The sequence below is a fragment of the Apodemus sylvaticus genome, chromosome 4 (assembly GCF_947179515.1).
Source record: "Apodemus sylvaticus chromosome 4, mApoSyl1.1, whole genome shotgun sequence".
NCBI lineage: Eukaryota > Metazoa > Chordata > Mammalia > Rodentia > Muridae > Apodemus > Apodemus sylvaticus.
In genome coordinates, this window is record NC_067475.1 from 40596012 (window position 1) to 40613366 (window position 17355).

The 17355-nt window shown below is 45.8% G+C and overlaps 1 protein-coding gene across 1 annotated transcript in view; it reads right to left on the minus strand.

The window, feature by feature from the left end:
• Positions 1-1965: 1965 nt before the first annotated feature.
• Positions 1966-17355, minus strand: part of Abca4 (ATP binding cassette subfamily A member 4) — a 132010-nt gene continuing 116620 nt past the window's right edge. The window contains exons 43-49 of the mRNA XM_052180905.1: positions 17048-17189; positions 15180-15314; positions 14361-14464; positions 14185-14277; positions 11557-11806; positions 7265-7351; positions 1966-3746 (exon numbers count right to left, since the gene is read on the minus strand). Of these exons, the coding sequence (XP_052036865.1) occupies positions 3624-3746; positions 7265-7351; positions 11557-11806; positions 14185-14277; positions 14361-14464; positions 15180-15314; positions 17048-17189 (934 nt within the window). The 3' untranslated portion in view covers positions 1966-3623. The remainder of the gene's footprint in view (positions 3747-7264; positions 7352-11556; positions 11807-14184; positions 14278-14360; positions 14465-15179; positions 15315-17047; positions 17190-17355) is intronic.

The window sequence follows — 17355 nt, forward strand, 5'->3', positions numbered from 1 at the left end:
TAGCTGCGACAGGAGCCAGGGGTCCAAGGGGCATGGCCGAACACCTGCCGTCCCACGCAGGCAGACGAACACCTGCCGTCACCTACTGGGCCTCCAGAACCAGGCTGTCTGTGCCTGCCCCACAGCTCACTGCCCCACAGGTAGCAACGGACTGAATGAACAGTGTGATGTAATCAAGGCTGTAAACATGTATAATGTCCTCCATTCTCTGCTTAAGATTTGTTTTTCTGTTCAGGAGGGAACTGATCCATTCAATCTTTTAGATATCTCTGTATACCAATTAAAATGCACCATGTTTTTGTGTGTGTCTTTGAACCACTTTTTGCTAATATATCTAAGTAGCCAGTTTTATCAAATCGAAATGCCTCCATTATGATGATTTGTTTGTTTGTTTTTTGAAAAAGGGTCTCTCTGTGGAACCCTGGCTGTCCCAGAACTCACAGAGATCAGCCTGCCTCTACCTCTCCAATGCTGGGATTAAAGGTGTGCACCACATCTGGACCATAATGATAATATTTGTGCAATTCAATCTCTTGTAAGAGCAAGACATTTTTCTTTCTTTCTTTTTTTGTTTTTGTTTCTGTTTTTGTTTTGTTTTTGAGACAGGGTTTCTCTGTGTAGCTCTGGCTGTCCTGGAACTCATTCTGTAGACCAGGCTGGCCTTGAACTCAGAAATCTGCCTGCCTCTGCCTCCTAAGGGCTGGGATTACAGGCGTGTGCCACCACCACCCGGCCAACATTTTTCTCAATCTACAAAAAGTTTAGGTCTAAAATTCTTACAGATTAAATTATCTGGAATCCCAGATAATAGCTCTGATTAAATAAACCCATTATCAAAATGTTCATAGCTGAGATTTCTAACTGGATCTAATCCAACTAGTATTATATGTAATTCACTGTAGACCCAGTCTAATCTAAGGATTACTTAAATCAATCAAAACAGTTCAAAACATAGGTTTGTGGGGGGGTTCATAATCCAAGAGTGAACTCACCCCTGACCTCTAGTCACTGGGAGAGAGAAGCCAAGGATGCAGTGGGCCCTGGTCCAGAGCCCTGCTCCATCAGCACCCCTGCAATTCTACCTGCAATCCCACCTCTGACTCCTCTCTCTTAGGAAGAAAAAGACACACTCAACCGGAGTTAATTGAGCAGACAAAAGGCAGACGAATCAGGTGGTACAGGTGAACCAGAGAGCGCTACCACACTGTTAGAAAATGCTGCTGAAAGACAAAGAAATAGCCTGGTGACATACAGTTTGGTATGTCCCTTAAATGGACATATTTCCTCAGTTTGTAGTCTGTGGTTGGCAGAAAACTTGTGATTAGCCAGGTTTCAGCCACTAGTTTGAGACTATATTGTCTTATTAGGTTAATTTAATGTAAAGCTAGCTTGATTTAACTTTAGATATTTGAGCCTCTTGGGAGGGAGCAGGTGAGATCACACTTAAGCATGGCTTGCTCCCTTACTAAGCCAGGTGCCTTCTTCGGAGCTCACCCTGTATCTATTGATGTTCATACACAAGGATCTGCAGGCATGCTCCAGCCTCGGCTTCCTCTATACCAGTGGTTCTCAACCTTCCTAATGCCGCAACCCTTTAAAATACAGACTTCATGTTGTGGTGACAGCCCAACCATAACATTATTTTTTGTTGCTATTTCATATCTATAATTTTTCTACTGTTATGAACTTTAGTGTAACTATTTGATATATAGGATATCTGATATTTGACCCCCAAAGAGGTCACAGGCCACAGGTTGAGATCCACTGGTCTAGTGTCATGTATCGGGGCTGCTGAGTGAATGAAAAGGATGTTTCTGACATTCTCTGTCAACAAAGCTATTGATAGGGGACACTCACTGATTTGAGCCACTACTCTGTGTGCTGTGTTTCTGGGTGTTGTGCCCATTTTGTGAACCCCAAAAGACCACCAAGGAGTCAATTCTGATGCAATTGCACTAGGATCTTTATTACAAGCTCCATCTTTGGCTACATCGCCATCTCTGATGCAGCAGAATGGGAGGGTGAAGCCCAGAGCTCTCAGCGGAACCAGATTTTATAGGAAATGGCGAGCACATCTGATTGGGGGCCATTACAGAATTTTGTTGTCCTTTAACATAATTGGCTGGTGCTGGGAGCCAAACTATAATCTTAACTTCTGCTCTCCTCCTGATTGGTGGTTGTTAGGAAGTGGAGTGTCAGGGGCCAGGCTTGTAACCTGGAAACTAATGCGAGGTGTAGGTTTGTTGGGGAGTAACCTGAAAACTGGTTCTAGGTGCTGGCTCTTGGTTAACTCAAGTCCAACCTTAGGTCAGGTTCTCCAAGATGGAGTCTGAACCCAAGATCTGGTCTCCCATGAGCATGCCTGTTCCACATACATCACACCAATCAGGGACCCAGAGTCCTTCCAACTGTGCTCTGGCATGCTGAGTCATCAGGATGTTTATGGTTGAGGCTGGGCCTCTAGATTACAGAGCCGGGAAAGGGGACTTGAGGGGCACTTCTGCCCGGACCTTGCACGCATCTCTTCCACTCTTTAGCTAGGGAGAACACTTAGTGCAAGTTTGAGAAATGCAGTTCTTATTTTTAAAGATTTATCTATCATATATGTGTGTGTGTGTGTTCTATCTCATGCACACCAGAAAAGGGAATCAAATCTTACTACAGATGGTTGTGAGCCACCATGTAGTTCCTTGGAAATAGTTCTACCTGAAGACCCAGCTATACCACTCTTGGACATATATCAAAAAAGATGCTCCACTATATCACAAGGACACATGCTCCACTATGTTCACAGCAGCCTTATTTGTAATAGTCAGAAACTAGAAACAACTCAGATGCCCCTCAACCAAAGAATGGATACAGAAAATGTGGTTCAGATGACTCCTGTTACTCTCCAAGTATAAATTCTCTGATGCTCTGAATAAAGTTAGCGATCGCATAGGACTTTAGTCTGCCTTGTTCTTAGACCTGCTCTTCCCGATTCGCACTGTCAATAGAGTGGTGAACAGAGGTGGCTTCTTTATAGAGACATGCTAGGTGTAATAATCTACCAAGACTCATCCCCGCTCAGCCACGCCCCTTCGCCTCCTATCTTAATTGTACCTGATGAGTAGGCACTCAAATATGCCATGCAGAAAAGATGTCAGACTTACATGCAGGAAATATCTGTGGAGAGTCTTTACATGCATTACCAGGTGGTGCTTTCCTTAGCTCAACCTTATGAAGACATTGATGCATGATATTACAGCTCAGCTGAAGGAATTGGAATCCTATTAGAACTAGTATGGCTGTGTGACTCATATAAGCTCAGCCCTCTGAGAAAGTCAGAAACTGTACCAGAGGCTGAAACTAATGACCTTGTGTCGAGCAGGGGATTAATGAGCAGAAGAGCTCATCAGGAGACTGCTTTTTATTCCTCCTCCCAAATAACACCTACACATCCACACCCCTCCCACTCCACAAAACCACATCCACTCAGAATGAAAATATCAATATCACTAAGGCCAAAGCCACTAGTCAGAGGTCTGGATGAAAAGGTGACCATTCCAATAGGTCAGTTTTGCCATCAGGAGTTCGGGTGAGTCAGTGAATTTTGGGTTCTTTCTGAAAGAGCCTTCTCCAGCTCACTGTGGACTCCTGGTGTGTTTATCTTCTGCTGCTGTGGGGTTGTTTATGTTAGCCAGTTGTTCAGGTGATCCTGTGGGCAAAGGCTCCTGTGTCTCCAGCCGTCTCGACTTCCCGCCAAGCTACATGGAAAAAGCAACATGGAAGGGAATGAGACCCGTGGGAGATGACTTGGACACTTCTCACCCTGAGCTTCTGGAGCAATAAACTTTTAGATTCAAAAGAGTTTCTGGAGGGAGCTCAGCTGAAGGAATTGGAATCCTATCAGAATACCAAGTGGCCTGCCCCAATTTCTTATCTGTAAATCTAAGATTCATGGATTTGTTACAGAGGCTTACATGCCTCTGTGTGTGTGTGTGTTTACATCTTAGAATAAAGTTACACCCTTGGTACTCTTTCCAATGGATGTTTTGGAGACCACGTTCCCCACTCCCATGCTGGGCTCCAAACCTAGGCTCTTATATTAGTCAAGGGCTTCTAACATTGAGCTAAATCTCCAGCCCTGGGTGTCTTCTTTAACTTGAGAAGGTTACCATCACCTTGATGGCTTAACAGCCAAGAAATTATATTTTGAGTTCTTCCCTGAGCCTAGACTTTTCTTTGTCTCATTTGGTCAGAGCTGGCCCTTTGAAGAAGGATCATTTGACTGGGATATATGGATATATATCATGAAGAGAGATTCAACTGGCATTCATGATAATGAGTGTAGACCAAATTTGTGCACCAAATCTGGAGAAATGGTTCTAATATTAGCTTTGAGGTGGGTGACAGGGAAGGAGAGGGTTGGAGTTGGGCCCTTCCAATCTATGCAAAATGTGGCTTGTCTAATTATCTAGACATCCCCCCCCCACACACACACACTCCAACCCCCACCTCCTCCAAGAGACAGGCTTTCTCTGTATAGCCCTGGCTATTTCTGTATATATAACCTGGCTATCTTGAAACTTGCTCTATGGATCAGGCTGGCTTCAAACTCACAGAAGTCCTCCTACCTCTGCCTCCTCAGTGCTAGGATTAAAGGTGTGCGCTGCCACCTCCAGAAAGAAGCCAACAATTGCATGTAGGGATGAAAAAGACTCTTGAGTTCTGGGTTGTTTTTTTTTCTTTTTTAATTTTTAATTTTTTGGTTTTTATTTATTACACAGGGTTTCTCTGCATAGCCCTGGCTGCCCTGGAACTCTGGTCTGTAGATCAGGCTGGCCTCAAACTCAGAAATCTGCCTAACTCTGCCTCCCAAGTACTGGGATTAAAGGCATGTGCCACCACTGCCTGGCGAAATCCCTTTTCAAAAAGAAAAGATGTTAAAGCTTTATTTCCCAAAGAGTTCCTGTACCTCCAAACCAGTTTCTTGATTGCAAGAAAAGCCAAATCCAGCTGAAGACCAAGTTTCTACAAGGATCTCAAGGCTGCAGGGACTTTAAACACATAGGAATATAACAGAATAAACATGAAATGGGGGAACCTCTATATATGAAAATAAGAAGCATTGTTCTGAGTTGCTCCTGATTGTCTAAAGTCAATATGATGGGTATAAAATGATTGGCCTGTTTAGTAGATTTCTAGGGAACAGATCCTCTGTCGCCAATTCTAGCAAGACCCTGACACGCAACTGTTTCCACAAAACAGACTGAGAATGTATCAAGCCAATCCCAAGAGACATTTGCTAAGACCAGGTCTTTTTGGAGAGCTTTAAAACATCCTTGATAAGTAGATTTCCAGATAATAAAACTTCAGTTCAGTGCTCAAGAACAGGAGCTATGAGGCCGTCCCTCTGTGTGACTTCCAGAAGCTGGCTTTCCTGCTTGAACAAGGGGGGATGTTCTCTAGATCTTCTTGAGATAATTCACCTGTTACTTGTTTTCAGAGTACTTTAAGGAAAATCATCTTAAGTGGTGGACTGTAGGTAAGAACTTAATTCCTATCTGTTTTATACAGATTTATATATAATGCCATATAAGGGATTTTTGTGATGTTTTATGAGGGTATGTCATTAAGTCAGCATTAGATTTTAAATAAAACATTCATTATAAAATGATAATTTAACTGATGTGTTACAGTAGGTTCTCAGACATTGGTAAGAAACAAAGTGATGAACACGGTAATAGCATAATCACAGCCAATGAGAGGGAGAGGTTGGAATACCAGTCCACATCATAGGCCATGAGCACCCCAACCTGCTCTAGAGGTTATCTGGTGTCAGCTCTGTAGGAGGGACTGCACCTTTGGCTATGGCAGCAAACACTTGTAATCCCAACCCTCAGGAGGGCTGAGGCAGAAAGATCATGGCCTTGGAGCCAGCCTAGACTACACAGTGAGATCCAGTCAACAAACAAACAAACAAATAGAATGCCATGGTATGGGGAAGGGACCACTGGTAGTTCTCAGAATTAATTTTGCTATCTATGTATCCTCTGTTATTAAAAGGACACATGACTGTAAGTGACTCTCAGAAAGTAACTTTTTCAACCCGTATCAGCAGCAACTGTAAGATGGAGAAATGAGAGACAACAGTTAGAAGATTGACAAAAGTAAGCTGTCCTGGACAGGCATTCAGGGCCCTCTGGAGGGCGACAGAGACAAAGTCGAACTTGCCAACGGCCATGGGGTGGTGACACGTTTATTAGAAGCATGCCTTTGGAAAGACATGATTTGGCTTTTCTTGCAATCAAGAAATTGGTTTGGAGGAATGGAGCTGGAAATAAGGGTTTTCACATCTGTTCTTTTTTTAAAAAAAAATTCCTTGAGTTGATTTGATTTGCTGTTCAGTCGTCCGGACAGAATGGCCGAGTTACTTGTTCTTGTGAAGTCTCACGAGTAAGCCCAGCCATCTGGCTGCTCACATTGACCCCGCTCCTTTCTCTAGCATCCTTTCCACCTGGGAAACTGGGTGATGAGTGTCTCCTGGTGTGGGCACTGTGCCAGGGCAGGACAGGAAGTCCATCCTGGCTTTCTCTTGGGCCAGAACTTGTACCTTCTGTCACTTTCTATCACTTCTTCCTTACCATCTTGATACTCCCATGAAGAGCAAAAAATCCACCGTTCAAACATTGGCTCCAACCAGACATGTCTACGACTGAAGCACAGAATCCCAGCTCTGATCCCTTTAAGCTCAAAAGTGTGACCAAGAAGTGTTGTCAATATCTCAACAGCTAAGACGTTTCAATATTCTTTCTTTCCCTGCTTATTCCTAAAACTTGAAGTTTGGAAATGTTGGGGGTTTATGCTGTTAGCAAAACATGCGTGGAACAATTTCTTTCAAAAATCATCCTTGGAGTTGTGAGGTGGTATCCCTGGATAAAGGCATGCGCCTTCAAGCCTGACAACGTGAGTTGGAACCACACGCATAGATAAACGTTTTTAAAATGTGATTCACCCACACCATCCAAACAGTTTTCAGATGACGGTGGGGAGCCACTCGGCTACTGGGTTAAGTGTTCAAGTGAGACCAGCTCCTCATAGAGAACCCCTGGGCCCAAGCAAGGAGGATTGTGGGTATGATCCGGGGAGGTGGAGACGTGGCTTGGACAGGCTCTCTGCAGAGCCTCACCTGAGCCTAGGAGCACCTCAGGCCCGATTAGTCAGCAAGGCCCCGAGCTAAGGCCCTACCTCAGCAGTGATTAAGAGAGAACAGTTGAAATACCTTGGCTTGCCAGCTGGCTCCAGCAGCCCGAGGGTGCAGAGGGAGGTCATAGGTCTCAGTCTGCTGTTTAGCAAAGTTAACAAACACCTGCAGGCAAGAGAAAAGTAAGTCTAAGTTTCCAGAAAGATGGGACCCCACAACTATGTGCTTTGCTCTGGGTTTCCCACAGTTGACGGACAGCCAGGCCAGTATAGCATGTTTCCTTCTGTGGGTAGTCACAGGCCTCCGCAGTCGTGCCCTGGACGACGCTCGATTCTTAGACTCCTGAGCCTAGGGGTGGCTGGAGAGTTCAAAGGGCACTGGACATGAGAAATTGGGATAACTAAGGCAGCTGGCAGGGTCCAGGCTCTCTAAAAACAACTGCGCAAAGACAACTGCTCTCTGCTGTGTTCTTTGTGCTACAAGCAGTACGGCCAGAGCTCCTGCAGAAGGAATCCTATGTGACTGTTGTTGATGTTTTGTCTAAGCTCCACCCCATACCTACCTGGCAATAGCCCCCAGGTATGCCCCGCCCCAGAGATCTGGCCCACTATAAGAGGGGCTACTTGTCCCTCCTTTCCCTCTTTGCTCTCTGCTCTCCCACATTCTCTCACCTCTCTGCCCCTTTGGCTCTTCCCCACTCCATGTGGTCATGGCCAGCCTCTACTCCACTTCTCTCTCTCTCTCTTTCTCTCCCCCCCTTTCTCTACCACTGACTCCCATCCCCTACTCTGAATAAACTCTATTCTATACTATGCCTATTCTATACTATGCCTGTGTGTGTGTGTGGTCCCTCAGGGGCAGAGGTGCCCAGGCAAGGGCCTGCCTGGACACCTTCCCCCATGCTGCCTAGTCACACTCCCCTCACCCCCCATACTCCCCCTTTTGAAGCCCCCTTCAACTGTCACCTGCCTAAGAGTGGCACGAGGTCTCTAGAGGTAAACACTTGCCTACTTCCTTTGTTTTACCAAATGGTCTTTAAGGATGTCCATTCAAAACAAAACAAAACAAAACAACAACAGCAACAACAACAACAAAAGAAATTTTAAAAGGGCCAATCCCTCAACAACCCAGGAAAACCTCAAATGTTCACTAATGAATGAACAGCTAGGCAAAATGTGGATATAAGTGAATATTCCTCAGTCTTAAAGGGAAAGCAATTCTGAACATGGTACGGTGTGGGCACGAACCCTTGGATCATTATGTCAGTCACAAAATGATAACTACTCTTCACTTATATGAGCAACCGAGTAGTCAGGTTCGTAAATAACAGAAGGACCTGAACAAGGAGACACCAGTAGACTTGCTAATGTGGATTGTAGGGGAGCTCTGGTGGCACCAGCCCTACACAGAGAACACATCTAAGGAATGCCGAGGGAGAGCATAGCAAGACAAAAACAGACATATAAGTAACATTACAAGGACTGACGGGGTTGAATTTATATGTTTAGGAATATGTGTGTGTGAGCGTGTGTGTATCTATATAACTATAGAGAGACAATAGATAGTGAAGGGAGTTGGGACTTTTCAGAATCCATAGTTGAGGCAGCAAGCAGACTTAGAGCCTGGGCACGCCAGACAAGCTTGAAGCAAGGTTGTGGTTGAGTCATTCCACAAACAGACCGTCCATAAAAGATAAGGGGCGTGCCTGGGAAATCTCCTATGGGTCATACACCATCTGGACTGGAGTCTCCTGTCTCCTGTCTCCTGTCCCTTGGATGCAGTTTACTAATGTCAAAGTGACCTTCCTGCTAACAAACAGAAACCGCCCTCCTACATTGCTGACGGCCCGATCTGCACGTATGCCAAAAAAACCCACCCTGCATGCCAGAATCCCCCGCCAATGTTTAAATCAGCAAATCATGTGTAACTGCGCCAAAACCCCCTGTCTTTTCCTATATAAACCCCTAACTTTTGAGCCTCAGGGTCGACTCCTCTGTCTCCTGTGTGAGTTATGTGTCAGCCTGGAGCGCTGATAATAAACTGCTCCATGAGTTTGCACCAAGTCGGTCTCTCGCGTTTCCTTGGGTGTACGCTATCCCGAAAATGGAGTCGGGGTCTCCACAAAAGGAGGTCCTACAATAGATAGATAGATAGATAGATAGATAGATAGATAGATAGATAGATAGATAGTTGGGGCTGATAGATGGATAGACAGACAGATGATAGATAGATACCAACAATTTTTTAGAAAGAAAGTAGATGGAGCCAGACATGTTAACACATGTAATTCCGGCACTAGGGAAGCTGAAACAGGCTTACCCAGGTCCTGGGTTACACACAACGAAATCTTCAAAAGTAAAGTGAAATGGTAACTGCCAGGGACTGTCTGGGGTAAAAAGAGTGGGAATGTGCTGTTTGGAAGACAGTATTCAGTGACACAAGATGAGAAGAGTAAAGATGAACTATGGAGACAGCTCAGCCATGCTAGTGTGGAGACCAGAGTTCAGATCCCCAGGACCCGCATAAATGCCTGGTAAGTATGACAAACTATAATTATAGCCTTGGGAGGTGGAGACAGGAGGTCTCTGGAACAAGCTGGCTCACAAGAGCATCCATATTGTTGGAAAGCTCTGAGATTGATTGAGAGACCCTGCCTCAAAGATCAGGAGGAAGAGCAATCGAGGAAGAGCAATCGAGGAAGAGCAATCCAGGAAGATTGCCAATGTCAGCCTTAGGCCTCTACATGCATATGCACAAATGCACACATGTACCTGCACACATGCAAACATGTACACGAAAACATACATGAACATACACACACACATACACACACGGAACATCACATTCAAACCAATAAATAAATACCTACATAAAAAGCAAATGTTTGTCAAAACTCACTGAGTCATACAACTAAATTTGTCTATTTGTTCTTTTCAAGTTACACACGACAAAGCTGATTTGGAAAGAAAAAGAAATCAGCTACCACCATAAAACAGCAAGCACAAAATATAAGAAGAAAATGAAGCAAAAATAGTCAATGAAGTTTGTAGATGACTAAAAATATTCGGATTCTGTCTAAGCTCTGTTCCCTCTGTTCCCATTAATTAAATACTTCATATTTCCCCTTCTTGCTCTGCCACTGTCCTAATATTATCTGAGTTCCTATAAATTTGCCTAACTCTAATAAAACATTCCACTCTATAATCCAACTTTTCCAACTTTTTAATCTTGTTTGTTCTGCTCCACTGTTCATGTGGCTAACTCATGTTGTTATCTCTTTTATAAACTAATACGCTGTAGAAAATGTATTCAGATCTACCTCTCCTGAACCAAATAGGCTCCATCCAGATAAGTATATCTGCCTAACCTATTCCAGAGGGTGGGATTCCTCTGGGTTCCAAATGTACATCTTAAGAAAAAAATGTCTTTCTCCCAGACATACTTAATCTTAATCTCTACCTATAATAATGTGTTTCAACATCTTGTCAAGTCCAGGTGCTTAATAGATCCAGGACAGCTCTAGAGAAGCATCCTTCAGATGTTCTATCTACTGTGACAGACACAGACGCTTCTACTGGACCTATTTCTTCTGACCTATCATCAGATGTCTCCACAGACCCTGGACAGCAAAGAAATAGCCAACTCTCCTAAGACTGGGCCAACACCCCCATTCCCACCCCTCTAGGTTCCCCAGAGACACACATTGCCCCCAACGGCAGCAGGAAGCAGCCAGATATCACGACAGTCCTGTTCCTGCTTCACCATCTCCTCTTTCTAATTTTTGGTTTTTTAATTAAACCAAAATGGGGAATGTTAATAGAGCCTAGATTCTGTCTAAGCTCTATCCCACAGTTACCTGGCAATAGCCAGGTATGTCTGGCCCACTATTAAAGGGGCTGCTTGTCCCCTCCCCTCTTACTCTCTTACTCCTGTTTTCTGCTTGCTTCTCTCTTTCCTTCTTAGGTTCTTCTCTCTCTCCCCTCACCCCTCTCTCCACGTGGTCAAGGCCGGCCTCTATTTCTCTACTCTCTCCCTCTCTCTGCCTTTCTCTGCCTCTACTACCCTCTTAACTCCCCTCCCCATGCCCTAAATAAACTCTATTCTATACTATACCAAAGAGAGACATGTATCTGGTCCCTCAGAGGGAAGGAAGGGAGGCCTTGGCATGGGCACGCTGAGGCACCCCCTTCCCCCATACCTCACCACACTCCCTTAGAACATATATATTAATACCCCTTTATTTTTTTATAATCACAACAAAAATGGTGTTGGAAGAGCATGCCAGACTTGAAGGGACAGATACTAAGAGCGAGGATACCCTGCCCATCTTCCACGTTACCACTGGCCCTTAGTACCCTGGGAGGACTTGCCTGGTCCAGTGTGGTCTGGGTGACCGAGTACTCCTCGATGAGCAGGCTGTCCTTGTGGGAAATGAGCAGCTGGAAGATCCTGGCCAGGGAGGACGAGGGGACCTGGAACTGGAGCATGCTGTGGTGTCTCTCCCTCTGCACGCTGCCGGGGAAGTTGCCCTGGAAGAACTGCTCCACAGGATTCAGATCGGGAAGCAAGTCGTCCTTTGGGGATTTGATTTTCATTGTGACAATGTAGCCGTCTCCAAATCTACAAGTGTACAGTGTGTACAGTACTGTAAGAGCTAAGGCGATCCCCAGACAAAGAACACACTCATCGGGCACAATAAGGATTAAAAGCACACAGCATTGACTATCTAAATGTTTAAAACTAGGAGAAAAAAAAAAGAATGTTTGCCATCAGTTTCTGGAGGTCTAAATGCCTGTGTGGTGAACTTGGATGAACATACTTGAAGTCCGAGGTGATTGTGGCCCCTGTGGAGATCCTAGGCCCACCCATAAAGACATAAGGCTAGAGCTCTCGGCTCTATGTGGTGAAGATTGAATGGCTTTTATATCATTTTCCAAGGAAGAACAAAGGTGTGGGAAGGCACTACTTCCTGAGGAAAGTTCATGAAGGGTGTGGAGCTTTGTCATGGTCTAGATATGACACACTGCCTGAAGGTCCGTGTATTAGAGGCCTGGTCCTCCCTGCAGCACTGACCAGAGAGAGGTAGGACCTTAAGGGGTGATTTGATCATGAGGGGCTCTTACATTATCAATGGATGATTCAGAGGTGGGACCAGCTGAAGCAAGCAGATCATGGGGACATGTTTTTGAAAGATGTCTGTGTGCATGTGCACACATGTATGTGTGCGTGTGTTTCTCCCACTCTCCTAGAATCTACTAAGGTAAACAGGCTTCTTTCTCTACCACACATTACTACCACCATTTTTATCATCATGGTGTTCTATCCCAGGCTCAAATCAATAGAGCCAGGAGCCTTCCTCCTCCTCCTCTTCCTCCTCATCCTCTTCCTCCTCTTCTTCCTCTTCCTCCTCTTCCTCCTCCTCTTACTCTTCCTCCTCTTCCTCCTCCTCTTCTTCCTTTTCCTCCTCTTTCTCCTCCTCCCTTTCTTTGTGAATATTTATATAATGAATATGTATATATGCAGTGGCCTACCTGTATATATGCCTCCAGGGCAGAAGAGGGCACAAGATCTCATTATAGATGGCTATGAGCCACCATGTGGTTGGCAGGAATTGAACTCAGGACCTCTGGAAGAGTGCTCTTAACCTCTGTGCCATCTCTCCAGCCCCCGCCTTTCCTTCTTGATGTCACGTTTTTTCTCTCTGGTATTTTGCTACAGTGATATAAAGCAGACTAACAATCACACTCCTTCCTACTCCTCCCTAGGTTTGCTGGTCTCCCTATGTGGATTAAGAGTGGTCCATCAGAAAGAGTGTGAATCATTGGCTAGTGACTGTGAGAACCTATGCTGGGGCACATCGTATCCGCTGAAGTTCACTGGAGAACTTCCTCTGTGAACTAGGGCTGACTCTACAGTAAGAAGCTATTAGCCATCCAGTTTCAGGAAGTTAGCCGTTCCTTCACATGGGAGCACCCTACGCCTTACCTAGGCTATCATGAGGATATTGAGGAATGAGGGGAAATGTGGAGGAATGTTCTCTAGCAGCTAAGCATGGCGTTAACTGGAGTTGCTGACACGGGCCTGGTGACCTCACATGCTGATGTTTTCATAGCTATCTGTGTAGTCTCCACATGGTGGTAACTGAAGAAATAAATCAGGATCAAAAACCCTTTTGCCAAATTCACCATACATATTAGATCTTCCCACCCATGTGGAGGATGGTGGACCCTGTGACACATGTTTCATGAGCTCCTTAAGATTTGAGCTCAGCACAAATCAGCGACATTCTCTGTTACACTAACAGCTAGCTTGATAGCCTGCATCCTGGGTTTCTCATAAGCATGTTAAATATATTCTAGTTTCCCCGGGAAAGGTTGACAACTATAAATCTGCTCTTCTCCTGACATATTAGGATGTGAGGAAAGATGATGTTACAATATCTCATTTTAATGAATTGCTAGCTTTATCTTATAAGTTATAAATAATAGGAATTATTTTTAACCATTTATAAGTTTATGGCCACAAGGTAATATTGCTCAAGATTAGTTTGTTATATGACATATGGTCATTTTTTTCAAACCCAACCACATATAATATTCTATAAAGAAAAACTGGTTCTCCAGCTCTTTGGCCTCTTATTCATTCCTACATTGGTTGTAGGCCCTCACAAAATGTGCCATGAGGCCTGGATCTGTAGGGAAATGTGGGCTGATACTGGGTGGATGACAGTGGCCGTCCCCCATCCTAGCCAGGCTCTGTAAATGTCTCACTGAGAACTCTGCTATCCAGAGACTCCTGTGCCCTTCCAAGCACAAGCAATTAGCCCAGTATAGAACATCTCATCAGCTTTCTCCATCTGCCTCTAAAGAGTCTGGCCTGGCCATCACGAGCCAATCCCTGAGGAATGATTAGGCAAGTGTCCCAAATGTCCACGATGAACTCAAGGCCTGGATGAACCCACGGAATGTAGTAAAAGGCAGGCCCCTCCGTCTGCTTACTTGTACTTGAGGTGTTGGATGGTGCCCAGACACTGAAAGGTGCCCTTCACCATGATGGCCAGCCGCGTACACAGTGCTTCACATTCTTCCATGCTATGAAGCAGGAGAGAGGACGTGAGACGGAAGGCGGGGTGGGGGGGCTCCTCCCTCCCTCCACCTCCCTGGGGATCTCTTGCCTGTGGGAGGTGAGAACCACAGCCCTCCCTTCTCTGATGATGCTCACGATGGTGTTCCACAGCATACGGCGTGCCTGGGGATCCATCCCTGTGGTGGGCTCATCCTGTGGAGTGGGAGAGAAAACAGGGAGATGTGGACGGGGAGTTGGTCTTTCTCCATCACTGCCTCCTTCTTGGGCTAACACATCATCCCAGCAAGGCAGGCAGAACCATGTTTTGTCGGCCATAAAGGCAGGATGGAACCAGAGAGAACAGAAATATGGTATATGCCTAGAGGTCCATGTCAGCTGTGAGTGACTTAAGGTTAAGGCAATAGAAATAAATAGGATAATAATACGAACAATAACAATAATTAATAAAGACAGTAGTAGCATTATCCTTAGGAAGGGACAGGGGAGGGAGATAGCCCAAGTAACTTTACAGTCCCCTCTATGTCCTGTGTCATTTAAAACTCAGAGTGCATGGACTTAGAGACTCTACTGTAGTCCAGTTCATGAAAGGGTCCCTTGGAACCTCTGATTCAAGTAGATGCTCCAGTCCACACGGACTTCCTCATCCTAATTTCTAACCAGACAGCAACAGTCCCTGGAGCTGACAGGGCTTTCCCATTTGCTCCTGGCCCCTGAAGAGCCTTCCCAGGCACTGAAGGCTAGGCTGTGCTGGGACCAAACACTTGGTTAATTTGCCTTAAAGAGACAACATGTGAGTGATCCAGATGAAAATAATTTGTTGTCTTTCTAAAGCTGCAAGCCCTGAGTTAATTTTCCCAACTCAGGGCACGCAGGGACATTTCCATCCTGCAGCGTCTGATGCCCTCACCAGCAGCAGCAGGGGCGGGCAGCCAGTGAGCGCTATGGCCGTGGAGAGTTTCCTCTTATTGCCTCCACTGTAGGTGCCGGCCAGGCGGTCGGCGTACAGAGACAAGCCCAGGCTCCGGATGCCCCAGTTGGCAACCTAGGAAGGAGAAGAAATTTCAGTCGGTGGATGATGAACATGTAAGAGGCCCAGGCCCAGGCATGGTTCCAGGCTGCGGTCCCAGACATCATCCTGCCAGATGCAGATCTGTTGTGTGGGCCATCTGCTGGCCGGTATCCACCAGCACATACTTTAAGGTGAGAAGGTAGCGTTTCTTGACTGTTGGTTTCACTAGTGTGGCTTCCTTGGAAAGAGCCTTCAGCCTTCCAAAGACTACACATCTCACCAAGAGTCCTAAGGTCTCTTTGAGAAGACAGTGCACCCCACACCCCAAACCCATTGGCTCTAACCCCAAAGCAGGGACAAGCATGCAAGTATGAGTGTGGGGGTGGGGTGGGGTGGGGGGTTATGTGTGTGCGTGCTAGCACAAGCATGCACCTACATTCACACCCAGGAACACACTGGGAAAATGTTCTGAGGCAAGCTCACCCTGTAGGCAGCTCTGCAACTCACTTCCCTTCTTTAGCCCTATACTCAGACGTCACTTCCTGTGAGCCTCTCCTGAACCAGCCACTCTATAGACAAGCACAAACCTCATCCCAATAACTGTCTTTTGCTTAATTTTCCTCTCAGAACTTGCTGCTCTCTGACTCACTGAATAGTTTATGTGCTCTGTTGTTATCCTTCTACTAGGATGCAGTCTCCATCTTCAACTTGTTATTTGGAAATGGTTTGAAGCACCCTCTCCCACACCCAATGTGTGTGTGTGTGTGTGTGTGTATGTGTATGTGTATGTGTGTGTGTGTGTGTGTGTGTGTCCTGCACCAGCCTCAGCACACATGTGAGGGACAGGAGACAACCTTGGATGCTGTTCCTCCTCCTCCTCTTTGAGACAGGGTCTCTTCCTTGCTCACTGCTGTGTATAACAGGCTAGGTGGCCGGTGAGCTTTGAGCATACTCCTGCTCCCTCCCCATCCGGCCGTTAGGAGCACTGGGTTTGCAGGCATGCACCACCATACCTGACTGTACCTAGACCTGGGGATTCAAACTCAGGTCCTCACATGAGTGCTTTACCCACGTAGTCATGTTTCTTTAGCACTCTGTGATCAGGGACATTTCCACAGACTTTGATATCCAAAACATGTAATCCCTCTTTCCCCAGCCAGGGGACCCAGGGAAAAGAGTCAGGGAGAGGGAGTTCAAGGATCTAGGGAAGAAGGGCCATGAAAGAGGTGGAGGAAGAGGAGGAGGAGGAGGAGAAGAAGGAGGAGGAAGAAGAGGGGGAGGAGGTTGCCAAGGGAGTTCTCATGAGCACAGACAACTACAGCAGAGTGATCCTGGAGAGACTGCATGCAGCTAACCTGGGTGTGTGGCTGGGAAGTAGCTAGGGAGTGGAGAGTCAGGAATATCTGCTCAGTTATTGTGCTTACAGCTTGTTGAATAAATCTGTAAGTCTCCGCCTCAATTATTTGGGAGCTAGCCAGGTTAGAAAAAACTGCCACTTCTAAATTTCATCCTATATTGATTGATGGGCTAAAGGACAAATGCATGTATCACCAGATGGACTCCAGGGCAAGAATTTACTGTGTGTGTGCTCATTTTGTTTACTGCTATATCCCGCGTCTAGGTCAGTACTTGGCGCACAGTAGACATGACCATTTGCTGGAATGGGTGGAGAGTGTGCCATTTTCTGTCTCTAAATGATTGTACTCCATAATGTAGGCACACGGTTTGCCATTCTTCCACATGGCCACAACAAACTTCTCTCTCACCTTCTCGATTTCCTCTGATGGCACACCCCGCAGCCTGGCATAGAGGTAAAGATGTTCTCGGCCTGTGAGCAGGTCATCAATCGCATCAAACTGAGGACAGTAGCCCATGTTTTGATGGACATCAGAAATATTAGTTAAAATGCTGTAAGAAGAAAGAGGAATTAGTTTACTTCATGGAGGGGGTGACCAGAGATCAGGGGCTGGAGAGCCTTTGGCCAAGGGGCAAGACCTTCTCCATTTTAGAAACACACAGAATTTGGAAATCAAAGTGGTGATCCCTTAGCTAGAAACATGAACTTCCGGAGTGC